The sequence below is a fragment of the Solanum dulcamara genome, chromosome 8 (assembly GCF_947179165.1).
Source record: "Solanum dulcamara chromosome 8, daSolDulc1.2, whole genome shotgun sequence".
NCBI classification, from domain to species: domain Eukaryota; kingdom Viridiplantae; phylum Streptophyta; class Magnoliopsida; order Solanales; family Solanaceae; genus Solanum; species Solanum dulcamara.
Window position 1 is genome coordinate 64,927,671 of NC_077244.1, and position 15,064 is coordinate 64,942,734.

At 35.5% G+C, this 15,064-nt stretch overlaps 1 protein-coding gene and 1 pseudogene across 1 annotated transcript; one reads left to right on the forward strand and one right to left on the reverse strand.

Annotated features, from left to right (window-relative positions):
- Nucleotides 1-428: 428 nt before the first annotated feature.
- On the reverse strand, nucleotides 429-2,430 carry LOC129898896 (glycine cleavage system H protein, mitochondrial-like). The gene is made up of 4 exons (XM_055973611.1): nucleotides 2,176-2,430; nucleotides 1,939-2,027; nucleotides 793-963; nucleotides 429-707 (listed from the first exon to the last, which is right to left on the reverse strand). Exons 1-4 carry the CDS (start codon nucleotides 2,279-2,281, stop codon nucleotides 582-584), a joined length of 492 nt encoding a protein of 163 aa, XP_055829586.1. The 5' UTR covers nucleotides 2,282-2,430; the 3' UTR covers nucleotides 429-581.
- Nucleotides 2,431-5,111: 2,681 nt separating this feature from the next.
- Nucleotides 5,112-12,855, forward strand: LOC129900069 (uncharacterized; annotated as a pseudogene).
- The last annotated feature ends 2,209 nt before the right edge of the window (nucleotides 12,856-15,064 follow it).

Sequence of the window (15,064 nt, forward strand, 5' to 3'; positions counted from 1 at the left end):
GACTCATGCATGTTTAATCATTTGAAACCGAGATCAATAAAGTGTTTGTGAGATTATAATAAAACTTAGTGAGTGAGAACTTTAATGTGCAGGCTTGAGCGGCTTAACACAGAGATCAAGGTGAAATATTTTCCAACGATTAGGCATACTGACAATTGCCTAGCAATAATTAGGAAGCTGTCTGCAGAAAATGTGTGAAGATTATTGATTCTTGGCACTTGAAAGTCTCTATGGATCGATCATGTACATAACTGAATAAATGATTTGACCATTCTGATTGTCTTTTATTTATGTATGAAGCAATGGTGCCGTTTCCCCCACAAATTATCTTGAATGCTTCACATGTATTTTCAGTAAAGATCAATACATCTATGTAACAGATTGGAAATTGTCTAAGAAAGAATTGGAAGATGAGGGCAAAGATGGTCTTAATAACAAAAGATTGAATTATAAAACTGCATAGGCAAAAACGACGATAATTCTTGAACAATTTTATACATTGACTGGAAATTTTTATAACAATATCAACCTTAAGCACATGACCAGTTAGTCCAAGTTGAATTAAGAAGCACCTTCATGTGTTAATGACTATCCTCTTCGTCACAGAATTTTGTGTACTCTTTGGATCCCATCAAAGATTCTAATTCTGATGGACTGCTTGGCTTCACTTTAATCATCCATCCATCTTCATATGGACTTGAATTTATCTTGATGATACAAAAATGACATTTCAACCAGCTAGCTAGAAAATGAAAAAGGAAAGAAAACAAAGTAGCAATTGAAATTTCTTACCAAGCCAGGTGTTTCAGAAAGCTTTGTGTTGACCTCAACAATCTCGCCGGAGATAGGACAATTAATGTCACTGGTGGCTTTGACACTTTCAACAGCTCCAAAGCTGCTTCCTTGGGAAACAGAACCACCAATTTCTGGCAAATCCACAAACACTACTTCTCCAAGATGGTCCTGTAGTAAACATTCAAATGTTCGAAAATAAACATCTACTCATAGTCCATAGATTATCAACATTCTCTTAATTGAAACTGTTTTGTACACACATCATCCATAAATTTGTTTCTGGTATACAAAATCCAACATTCATCTTTTGTTAAAGTGCATCACCAATACACAAAGTTCGTCATGTTTTTCCTTGTATAAATTCATGGACAAGCATTAGTAAACCATACTTTTTATTGTCATTATGTCATACATGTATTATTCAATAGGTTGATTTATTCGGATTAGCATTTACACTACCCTAGAGCACTTCTAAAAAGATGCAAATTTTCAACTGTCGTTTCCAATTGTTTTATCTAAACACAACTGAAAATATGGAACTTTCAATGTCTTGACCGTAAACAACAACAACATACCCAGTGAAATCCCACAAGTGGGGTCTGGGGAGGGTAGGATGTTAGCAGACCTTACCATTACCTAATGGAGATAGAAAAACTATTTCTGAAAGACCCTCGGCTCAAAAGTCACTATCCCAAGTAAAAGAGAAACAATATATAGCATAATGGCACAAAAAAACGAAAAGCGATGCAAATTTTACAGCACAAGAACAATAATGATAGGAAAGTACTGTGACAAAGTGATAATCAAATTAAAGGCAATAACAACACAACTATAAAGCACGCCTAGACCTACAACCACTCTAAACCGACACACGGCTAGACACCATTCTATCCCTACTAGCTTTGACTGTCTTAAGTTTAATACCACAAGATTCAAAGACCTTCTTCACTTTCTTGAACTCCGTTGACAAGTCAAAACCAGACAAACAAATAAAAACGGATAGAGTAATAACTTGGATACACTGACAATATAAAGGAATTTTTACACCCTTTGGTCAACTAAAATGTACTAACAGAAGTGTCATTTTTTTTTACATCAGTGTATATTAGCTAAATCCAGAAGGAATACAAGCAGAAGACTCACCTGAGCATGATCAGTGATACCAACTGTGGCCACTGAACCCTCATGCTTCACCCATTCATGTGAAGATGCATACTTCAGCCCATCAATTACTGCAAAACCAACATATTAATTAATAAAGTAAAAAAGAAAACCATAATACTACTAACTCTGCAAGTTAGAAGTCTCAGTAGCATAATTGGTTGACTATCTGAACTTTCACCGTGCTGGTGAGCTATCGTTTTCCCGTAAGTGCATTACCGGTTGAAAAGCATCTGGAGATAGAAAAGGAAGGAGCAACTATATTGTTGGTTCTGGAGATTCTTAGTGCATTGGCTGTTGAAGAAGCCCACATTCTCAGAGCCATAATTTTTCTATATTTCTTGCTTCACAAATTAAGAATTGAAGAAGAGGAAAGATTACTTGCTTTATGTAGTTGTGGTTTTTATTATCTTGGATGAACGGTGGAAAATACAAGCCTCATCCTAAGAACTCAACTCTCTCACCAAGTACTTTATATCACCTAATACTTAGTTAGCTTGTGTATGTTGTTTTATAATTATCAATTTATCATTAGCTATAGCTACTCATATAAAAATTGAACCAACTTGATAAGAAACAAATCCATCATTTTTATTTTATTTGGTTGGATTTTTAATTTTTTAAAATCAACTAAACTAATATGATTTTAATTTTAATCAAAATTGATTCAAATCGAACTAGGACTACGTACCCTAATTCTACTTAAAAGTATGCTCAAAGTGGTCCACATTTGTCTTCAACTTTGCAATTCAAAATTATGATCCGTTATTAAGTGAAGTCAGATCCATCCTTGTTATAAAAATGGGTAGATTTGTAATTATTGACCAGATTTTTCTATATATAGGTGAATTTTTCATTATCTCGTGAGAAGATGAAAATAAAAAGACAAGTAAAAAGATTGTGTTTTTTAGCTTCCATTTGGTCATAGATTTTGAATTAAAACTTGAAATTTGAAATTATGATTTTTGGAGCTTGAAAATATGTTTGGACACTAAAAAATTTAAAGTTTTGTGAGTCAAACTCTAGCTTGGACTTCATAAAAAAAAATATGTAAAAAGACTCTAAGACATATATGATTGAGATTGGAATTGTCCAATTCAGTTTTCTTAATAAATCGCACATCATGAATATATTTTATTTGTTCTGCTAAGGAAAGGGTATTTTCGTAAATATAGATTGTAATTGTCGAATTTAGTTTTGTTCATAAATCGCAATTCATTAATGCGTTTTATTTGTTCTACTAATAAAAGGGTATTTTCGTAAATATAGATTGTAATTGTCGAATTCAGTTTTGTTCATAAATCGCATCCCACGAATGTGTTTTATTTATTCTGCTAATGAAAGGGTATTTTCATAAATATAGATTGTAATTGTCGAATTCAGATTTGTTCATAAATCGCATCTCATGAATGCGTTTTATTTATTCTCCTAATGAAAAGGTATTTTCGAAAATATAGATTATAATTGTCGAATTCAATTTTATTCATAAAGCGCATCTCATGAATGCATTACAAAATACATACAAATTTCACAAGATTAGAGATATTGAATTTTTTTTTAAAAAAAATATTATTTTCTCTTTCACACAAACCCTAGATGTGAATATCACCCATCCTATCCCTTTAGCTATTGCCATTACTTATCGACTGCCGTCCATCTCTCATCGTCACTGCTCGACCTAAAAATGGTCGGACTTTTGCTAAAAAATCAAATGATTTTGTATGTTAGTTTCTTCACCAGAGTTCTCTTCTTTTCGAAGTTATTTCCCTTGGTTTTCACTACTTCTTTATATATACACTTGTATATCGTTGTATGTGATATGTATATTATATGTGCAGAGTGATATACGTGATATAAAAAGGCATACATACGAGATACAAATGACATACACATAGCATATATTGTTGTATCACTTGTATGTCGTTGTATGTCATCATATTTCGTGTAATAAAGTAGGTTTTTTGGCTAAAATAAAATAAAATTATGGGCTAAGTTTAAATTTTATTAAAGTTAAAATCACAATTTGAAGTTGAAATTCTACCTTTGAGATGAAATTGGAATTTCAAGTTGAAGTTTTATTAAAATGTGATTGAAAAACACAAATTTTAAATCAAATTTCAAGTCATGATTCAAGTAAACATCGATGTTTCATGGACTGGGTTTCCTTGAGGGTGTTGATTTACAAAACGAAGCACAATTTATTTATTTTTTGCTTCCACCCATGCTTGCTACCCATTTCAGGATTTGGTTAATCTGAATTTGTATAAAAAAGTTTGATTTGATTAATTTAAATTTGGACCGAAATTTTTTATTTCGAGGATAAAACACTTTTTATAAACAAAAAAATTCATTCCGCCGTTTATTGAGGATTGAAGGATATGTATTGCGGTTCCCCAACCTGTAGTGGGGCAATATTAATGCGACTTCCTCCTATCAAAAAATATTAATTATTTTAAAATATTACTATTTTAGAAAAAACAAGACATATCTCTTAGTACTTTTCTTTTTCAAAGTTTAGTGGTGTAGGCATTTTAGTAGACATTTTAGTAGACAGTGATCTAAGGGATCAGGTGGTGGAGGTTAGGAGAATCACTGATAGGATGATGTCGATTAAGGTGGTCATTGAAGGGACCACTTTGAACATTATTAGTGCTTATGCGCCGCAAGCGGGCTTAGTAGAGGAGGAGAAGAGGCGCTTTTGGGAGGATTTGGACGAGTTAGTGGGAAGCATACCGCCTACTGAGAAGCTTTTCGTGGGAGGTGACTTCAATGGGCACATCGGGTCTATTTCGGGAGGGTATGACGATGTGCATGGAGGCTTTGGTTTTGGGGACAGAAATGGAGGAGGAGTTTCACTTTTGGAGTTCGCAAGAGCTTTTGGGTTGGTGATAGTTAATTCGAATTTTCCAAAAAAGGAGGACCATTTGGTAACCTTCAGTAGTTCGGTGGCTAAGACTCAGATAGACTTTTTACTCCTTAGGAAGGATGATAAAGGTCTGTGCAAAGACTGCAAGGTCATTCCGATAGACAACCTTACAACCCGACATAAGCTCTTGGTAATGGATTTAGGGATCAAGATGACGAGGAAGAAGAGGGTCGGGAATGATCGACCTAGGATCAGATGGGGGAGTTTGACCACGGCTAGTGCTCTAGAGATGGGAGAGAAATTGAAGGACATGGGGGCCTGGAATAGTAGTGGGGATGCGAACAGTATGTGGGATAGGACGACTAGTTGTATTAGGGTTGTAGCAAGGGAAGTGTTGGGAGTCTCGACAGGCAGTCGTAGTCGACATCAAGGGGACTGGTGGTGGAATGTAGAAGTGCAAGGGAAGGTGGAAGCAAAGAAAATGGCATACGCGAAGTTGATAGAAAGCACGGATGAGGTGGAGGAGTGGACGAATAAGGAACTTTATAAGATGGCGAAGAAGGAGGCGAAGTCGGTTGTTTCGACGGCAAAAACGATAGCTTTTGAACGCCTATATGCTGAACTAGAAGAAAAAGGTGGGGATAGGAAATTGTTCAAGCTAGCCAGGGCGCGGGCGAGAAGGGAACGCGATGTGGATCAAGTGAAGTGTATTAAGGACGAGCATGGAAAAGTATTGGTAGAAGAGACTCTCATTAAACAGAGGTGGCAGTCATACTTCCATAAACTCTTGAATGACGTAGGGGACAGAGACTTTGTGTTGGGAGATTTGGAACATACAGAGAGGCGTCGCAATTTTGGATATTGCAGGAGTATTAAGGTCGAAGAGGTTAAGGGTGTTGTTCGTAGGATGCGCTGGGGAAGAGCAACCGGACCTGACGAGATTCCTGGGGAATTTTGGAAGAGTGCCAGCTTGGTAGGTTTGGAGTGGCTGACTAGGTTATTTAATGTCATCTTTAAAACGGCAACGATGCCCGAAGAATGGAGGTCGAGTGTAATGATCCCTCTATACAAAAACAAAGGGGATATCCAGAGTTGCAACAACTATAGAGGTATCAAGTTACTAAGCCACACTATGAAAGTGTGGGAAAGAGTGGTGGAGATGAGGGTGAGGAGAGGCGTGTCTATTTCAGAGAACCAGTTCGGATTTATGCCGGGACGCTCAACTACAGAAGCCATCCATCTTATGAGGAGACTGGTGGAGCAATATAGGGAGAGGAAGAGGGACTTGCATATGGTATTCATCGACTTAGAAAAGGCCTACGATAAAGTTCCAAGAGAGATACTATGGAAATGTTTGGAGGCTAAAGATGTACCTGTGGCATACATTAGGGTGATCAAGGACATGTATGAGGGAGCCAAAACCAGGGTAAGGACAGTAGGAGGGGACTCAGAGCATTTCCCAGTTGGGATGGGGTTGCATCAAGGATCAGCTCTAAGTCCATTTTTATTTGCCTTGGTAATGGATGCATTGACGCGACAAATTCAAGGTGAGGTGCCATAGTGTATGCTTTTCGCGGATGACATAGTCCTGATTGATGAGACTCGTAGTGGAGTTAATGCTAAGATGGAGGATTGGAGACATACCTTGGAGTCTAAAGGGTTTAAGCTGAGTATGACCAAGACAGAGTACTTAGAGTGCAAGTTTAGTGAGACACCTCAGGAGGTTGGCGTGGAAGTTAAGCTTGGTGCCCAAGCTATTCAAAAGAGAAGTAGTTTCAAGTATCTTGGGTCTATCATGCAAGGCAGCGGGGAAATTGACGATGATGTCACACATCGTATTGTGGCAGCGTGGATGAAATGGAGGCTCGCTTCCGGAGTGCTATGCGATAAGAAGGTGCCACCACAACTTAAGGGCAAATTCTACAAAGTGGTGGTTAGACCGGCTATGTTGTATGGGGCAGAGTGTTGGCCAGTTAAGATCTCTCACATTCAAAAGATGAGAGTTGCCGAGATGAGAATGTTGAGATGGATGTGTGGTCACACCAAGAGCGACAGGATTAGAAATGAGGCTATTCGGGACAAGGTAGGAGTGGCCTCGGTGGAAGACAAGATGCGGGAAATGCGACTGAGATGGTTTGGGCATGTGAAGAGGAGAGACACAGATGACCCAGTGAGAAGGTGTGAGAGGTTGGCCATGGATGGCTACAGAAGAGGTAGGGGTAGGCCGAAGAAGTATTGGGGAGAGGTGATTAGACAGGACATGGCTCAGTTACAGCTTACCGAGGACATGACCTTAGATAGGAGGTTGTGGAGGACCCGCATTAGGGTAGAAGGCTAGTACATAGTCTCGTTATTCTTCCCTATTCATAGGCGCACTAGCACATTACAATTCCTTGTACTCTCATTTCTGCTATTTCTGTTACTATTTATTGCTTTCAGTACTTTTGATTACTCTATTTTATCTGTGATGCCTTCGTGATTTATTTTTCTATAGCGCTTTGAATTTTTTTAACTTTATCTGACCCCCTTTTTCCGCTTTTTTTTTTGAGCCGACGGTCTCTCGGAAACAGCCGTCCTACCTTGGTAGGAGTAAGGTCTGCGTATAATCTACCCTCCCCAGACCCCACGTTGTGGGATTTCACTGGGTTGTTGTTGTTGTTGTTGTTGTAGTGGTGTAATGAGACATTTAACAGAGAGATAACATGCATTTTAGACAAACAATATTATGATTAAGGCTAATGATTTTCTCTAGAGGAGTGTAAGAAAACGCCAGTTTGCCTTTTTTCTCAATTAAAAAAATAACTTAGTTGTACCAAGTTTCGAACACTCACACTCAAGGGCATCACAACACACTCTTTTAACTTCAGCGTGAGAACCAAAACACGGATCAAATCTTTTGTTTAAGGGGTGCTCACGAATAAATTATATCAATTTTTCAATATTTTCTTTATACATATACAAAGTTTTCTATTGGGGTCAATAGGTGCTCGAGCACCCGATACCTTACACGTGGGTCCACCCCTACACATCCTTTAATGGCGAGAAATACAAATACATAATACATAAAAATGTCATTTAACTTAGTCTTATTTCACATTTATGCCATCCAACTTTGAGTGTGCACAAGTAAACACTTAAACAATTGTAAAAAATTGAACAACTAGACATGCGTATCTTATGTGGCAGAATACACGTAAGATGCCATGTAGGACACAAATTGCCACGTAAGATGTCATGTAGGACGAATGTGTCTATTTGTTCAAGTTTTGGATAGTTAAAGTGCATACTTGTGCACTAGTAAAGTTAAAGGTCATAATTGTCAATTGAAGTCAAGCTAAGAGTCATATTTATCTATTATGCCTTTCTTCTACAAGGTCAATTTTTTTTACGGAAAAGGGTCAAAACTACTCTTCAACTAATCGAAATAGAGCACATATATCCTTAAACTATATTCTGACTCAAAAATACCCTTCACGTCATACTATTGGCTCACTTCTACCCATTTGTTTGACGAAATGAAATATGACATCTCATGTGTATTAATTTATGCCACATAGGATCTCCACATAAGCATCCCACCACACTCCGTCAATTAAAAGATTCAAACTCACCCACTAAAAGACTCAAACCCGTCCTTGACTCCCGTAGTTATGGTTGGCACAATTAATTTGCAGCAGTTTGTAAGCAACTCTCATAATAAGTTGCGGCAGTCAAACACCCCTGCTTGTTGGCCTAGCTTTAGGAAGAACATTTCAAATAGTTGAAGGGTAATTTTGATTTTTTTCCTCTTTTATAATTCAACTATCCACAGACATGCAACATGTTTTGTCAGCTATATTTATAATTTCTGACTTCTTAGATCAGTCAACAGTTTCTCTATTACAAGGAAGAAAACATTAGCAGCATTATGTATACAGTTTATAACATATAGAAGAGTTTTTCACAATAAAATCCTATTTATTTAAGCTCTTCGACGTTGATTGATACACACTAAATCAATAATGGATTTAAAACATATGCACTCATTGAGTAGGTTTCTAGTCCATATAAATTAGATAGGGTGATGGCATGTACGCTTCTACCAGTAAACTATCGACCTGATCCCTTATCACAACAAGGATAGTAAAGAACAGAAAAGTAAAACTATAAGTGCTTTACGTGAAAATTTCCTTACTCAAGGGAGGGAAAATCACGACATTTCTCACAGGATTTCACCCATATTCAATTATCAAACAAGGAGCAAAGAATGATTACAAACTCTTGCAATCCTAAGGACTAAACTCTTAATCCCTTCCGTCTTACTAAAACACCTAGAATCTTCAATCACTAAAAAACACCTCTGCTGCCCACTACACCAACTAACTCTAGCTAATATAGACTTCAACAATAACTCATCCTAGCTAACTCTAGCTACGGATCTCAGAATGAGCAAAAACAGATTCAAAACAAACACCGCCAGGCTCCTTTATAGATTAGAACCTGGTTCACAAGAAATGAGCAAAGAAATAAAACACACAATGACAGTCTTGAGCTCTATTGTTGGTCCTTCATTTCTATTTCTTGAGAGTGAAAGTGTTCTTACCTTTTCGGTTTTGTGAGAGTTAATTTCTTGAAAGCTTGTTTGTGCCAATACAAGTGAGACATAATATAGAATAATTATGTCCTCTTGGAGCGATTCTATTGGCCAGGAACCTGCCACACTGACATAGCCTGAGCAATCACAACGGTTACAGTAGTGTACACAACAGTGTACTATTTGTCGGTTATCCCTTTCAGTTGCACACAACAATTCGATTCTAATATGGGATTAGATCCCATACCAAATATCAATTTATCAAATCATCAAAATTACAGTTTGATAGAGGGATTTCTTAAATATATCTATAATAATAATAATTGTGTCTCAATGCAAAAATAAAATTGAATTAGCTATAATATATTTACAAATTTGAAGAAATAGAGTCAAATTAAAATTTGATAAGCTTGATTTTTTGCAACATTATTTAATTATTAAACTTGTGCCCTTAAATTTTTCCTATGAAATTTGGAAATTAGACTTGCTCATAATGCAGGTTCATTTGATCATCACATTACCAATATGAAGATTATATCTTCAACCCTTCTAACTAAACTAGATGCCAATGGCCCATGCTATCAATATGACAATTACAAATTTCAAATTAATTTAGTTAATTACTTCTGATTACTTTAACTATTGTACAGAAATTTTGCTGCTTTACAAATAAACCATGTGGTGGAAAGATTTTTTGTAGTTGCTGTAAACAATAAATTTCCGTGCCGAGAAAAATAAATAATCAAGATCGGAAAATTGGAGTAACAAAGTGTAATATTTGATTTCAAAATGTAGTGCGTGTTACAATCTCTATGATAATCCTCTGATTCTTCAAATAATATGGAACACGTTGAACTTGAATTTGATTTAGAGTCAAGAGCTTGAATAGCTTGATCTTGAATCTTCGTCTTCAAATTTGGATTTGAATTATTCGTCACGAACACTTGTATGATTATGACGAATAGTAAATATGAACAAGTAACTTGATCTTGATCTTCTTGATATTTTTCTTCGTTCTTGATCTTGAACTTGAATTTGATTACTTGAACTTTGTAGCTTTGTAGAGAATTTGCGGTCTTTGATCCACGAGCTCTCTTCTTGCTTCTTGTTCTTGAAAAAAAAAACCTCTAAGAATAATGAGGATCCATATTTATAGTTGTAGGGAGTGGTGTGGGGTGTGATTTGATTGGTTGGTTTGAACTGACCAATCAGATTTCTTTGGTGAAGAGTTTTAATTTGATTGGTCAGAACATGTCACCTATACACGTGACATTATTCTAGTGGCTCATTTAATTTGACTTAGATTGCCACATAATTTCGACACGTGGCATAATTTAGTGGCTTATTTAATTTGACTTGGATTGCCACATAACTTTGACACGTGGTGTGCTTTTAGTGGCTCATTTAATTTGACTTGGATTGCCACATCATTTGAATTATTTTCTTGAATTTAATATAGTCCAAATTAATTTATGGATTTAAATTCAATATAATTTTAATGTTTACAGTTGCTACCATTAATTTTTCTTTTGGTTAGAATTATTTCTCTTTAATCTTTTTACAGAAAATGAATTTCAACCATCGATTTTTATCTAGACACATAATAAGCGGGAGCAGGAGCGGGAGGAGATCAACTCAGCACATGACACATACATTTTAAAAGTCTCTATTACTTTGATGTAAAGTAAAAACATGTAAATAATAATAAATAACTCTTGTATTCTATATTAAAAAAAAAAACTTGTGAAATATAACAACACTAAAGAAATTCAGCATTAATTGTTTTAATTTAAAACGAATAAACCTCAAATGTGTTTGAGAATATCAATCATTAATATTGACAGTAACTCACTGATGAAATTCAAAATTTACTGTGTGACTACACTAATTCAAATCCCATTATTGAATTAATGAGATTATTTATTTAAGAAAGAGAGAAAACATAGTTTAAAGGTGGTTTTTTTTATAATTTTTTTTAAAACTTGAGAGTACATTTAGTATAATAAAAGAAGTTACAAGAAATGTTTGTAATATAAAGACAAAAGAGTCACTGTTGAGTCATTGCACTTAGTCTTTTTTTTTAATCCAAGATCACTATAATCTTTGACCGATCTGTTTTTAAATTTGGCATATTAATTAAAATTTGCTTTTAAATTATTTTGAAAAGAAGGAGGGAACATGTTTTTTCAAGTGAATTTGTATAATTATAAGAGATGATATTTAATACGATCAATTTAACTATTTAATAAACGGATAAAAACATACATACATATAAAAAAAAATCAAAATTTAAATAAAAAATATCTAATTTGAACACTTGTTAGGAGTTGAAATATTCAATTAAAATATGACTTATTCATATGTCTAAATGAAATGTATTTGCAAATTTAAGGGGCATCATTATTGTAAAGTTGACCAATAATAAAATATCTTGACCAATCCAATTAATGTAATTTGAAAGAGATAAACATAATCCAGCTATACAAGCTATAATGGTGACTTGAATAAGGATGCATTGAATTTATAGTCATCTATCATGAGAAGTTGCACAACCTTGAATTTGTGGAGTCTCATGGAGTTGACTACACGACATTTCAGATGACTGGGCCAGCCAAGCAGTGGTGGAGGGATTATATAAGTGGTAGGCCAGCTGGATCATCTCCACTCTCATGGGATCAGTTTACTCAGGTGTTTCTAGATAAGTTTGTTCCATGAAGCGTGAAAAAGCCAAAGAGGGCTGAGTTCGAGAGTCTGCAGCAGGGGAGTATGTCGCTAATGAGGTTAAATTTCATGTCTTGGCTAGGCATGCTTCGATGATTCTTCCCACCAAGGCTGAGAGAGTAAGAAGGTTTGTCAAGGGGTTGATTATTCTGATTCGCATGAGAGTTTCTCAAGTTGCCACTTCTGGTGTTATATTTCAGAAAGTGGTAGATGTTGCTAAGGAGTTAGAGATGATTCGACGAGAGAGATTTGAGCAACGTGAGAGCAAGAGGGCTCGTCATTCAGGTGATTATAGTGGTGCTCTACCTAGGATCGAGGTTATTCAGGGAGAGATTATAACTTCTAGTCTAGCAGACCCATTCATACCGCTATACCAGCGTTCGAGGCTAATTATGTTGGGCATATTACTTCTAGTTCGACACATATTTCACAGGGTTCATCTTTTAGACCTAAAGGGCATTCTGATCATTCAGGGTCCTCCTATCAGCCTATGCCTCATAGGGGCTGTTTTGAGTGTGGTGATATGGGATATTTTGTGAGAGATTGCCCCAGGATCAGATGTGGTGGTTCACATCAGGGTTCTCAGAATTTGACTTCTAGGGCTGCACAACCTTCGACTAGGGGAGGTGCACAGAGTGGTAGGGGTGGTTCCATCCTGGTTGAGTTGGTGGTCGTAGATGTTCACAGTCTGAGGGCGATCGTGCCCATTATTACGTTTTTCCAAGTTGTCCAGAGATAGAGGCTTCAAATGTTGTTTGTCACTGATCAGCTACTGTATTATTTGATTCAGATTCTACTTACTCTTATGTGTCCTCATATTATGATTTAAGTTTGGTATATTTAGATTGGAAATTAAACGTTAGGTGTACTATAATATATAAATATCATTAAATTTATGGTATTAAAGGGATTTAGATGTAACCCTAAGCTTGAGATTTAGGTAATTGATTATAAATTTGGGGTAAGTTTTGGGTCTAGACTAGATATATAGTAATATGGGTGTCTACGAATTTGTTTACATATGAATAATACATATCTGATAGATTGATAATGTTCTGAAGCTTTGCGAAAGGATTCGTGACACGTGTTTGACATTCGAGGTATGTTAAGACTTTCATACTTTGTTGAAGAATATTTTTTAAATTAAGGATTAAAAATTAAGATAGATAACGGGTAAGGGAGAAAGATGGAAGTCTCGTACCAATGGTGTGATGGGCATTGGTGCGAGTACCGGTGTTATAAAGGAAAAATTTATTACTATAGAATGAAGGATTGTAATTTGAGAATGTCAAAGCATACGGGCATTAGCTGATGCATTATTGATTTGGGACCTTTTGTATGATTGTGCTCCTAATTTAAACCCGTATATTTATAATAGTTGAGGTGATTATATGTCATACTGATATTCTATTTATTGAGATGCATCACCATCCCCTATGTTGTTGAAATTATATTGTGCACATGCATTGACATGAGATTGAGTATAAGTAAAGGTCTGACACATAAAAATCGTTTGTGAGGGAGAATTTTATGGTTATAAGTTGGGTACATGGAGATCGTCCGTGCTGGATATATAGACCTCGCGAGTTCCTCATGGGTCACAAACTCTCAAAGTATTACGAAGAAGTATTGTGTATATACGGTTGTGTGGTTACTTTGGTATTTGTGGCATATCATCTCATTATCTTCTTCATTTTTACTTGATTATATGTCAATTTGATGGTTGAATATTTTGTGACATATGATTATCCCTATTTTTGTGAGAGTTGGCTGATAAGTATAATGTATATTTATAAAATTTGAGAATGATTTTTATATACTCATGTCACTATTTTTTTATTGTCGGTCAATGAGACATACTGGGTACATGTGGTTTCGTACTTATACTATACTTGTTGTACTCTTTTGTGGTGTAGATTCGATCCCGAATATGAGCGCATCTCATGGAGGTTTTTGAGTTTGAGCTTGGGTTATCTTGGAGTTGTGGTGAGCTATTTGGCTGTTCCGCGGTCCACACCTCCCTCTATCTTTTATTTATTCTATTGTTTTAGTATTCAGACAAGATATTTATTACGTCTAAACTGATCATTTAGTTTCATATTTGCATCTTATTTAGAAGATCTTGTACTTATGATACAAAATCTTGGGTGGTACTTTAGCTTTTGCATTTCATACTTATGACAGACTTAGTGTGTGAGATGCTTTACCTGTCGCTTGTCTTCTTACTTTATTTATTTTATTAAATTGAGAAAATGTTTGGGTTGGCTTACCTATCGGTTGGGAATATAGGTGTCATAACGACTTGTGAATTTGGATAGTGACACCCATAAACTATCAAATTAAAATTTTATGAGTCTTCTTTTCAATACCACTAAGTTTGCGTCATTTCGAGTCCGATATAAAAAGTTATGACTATTTTACTGAAGACTATCTATGCTGAGTTGTCATAGTGGGGCCGCTATAGTGGGCTACGCACAGCTAAATGTAAATTTTAGAACTAAAACGTTATTTTACTCCAAAAATTAGTCCAAGATTAAGCTAGAGTAAGGAAGGAGCGATTTCTTTAGTTTTTAATTGATATCCTCCTTCAAGGTAAGTCCTTTCATCAATAATTTAACACTTGTTTGATTCTTTAATCCTTGGAATGATATTGATGATTATGGTGGGGGTATAAAGTTAACCTAAGTAGAAGTTTCTGGTGTAAAAGGAAATTATAGGTTGAAAATCCCTTGAATTTGAGTTAGTGATGATCGATTAAGTTCTTGGGACTATAAATTGATCTAATCATTCCAAAATATAGAGTTTTGAGTAGATTGAAGGTAGAACTAGTGAGTTTGAATTTCAAAGTATTTGTTGGAAGAGTAGTTTATTAATTACTTTTATAATTGTTATTATTAGATAATTTAAACTTCAAAAACGTGACGAAGAAGGAAGATCATCAGCGATAC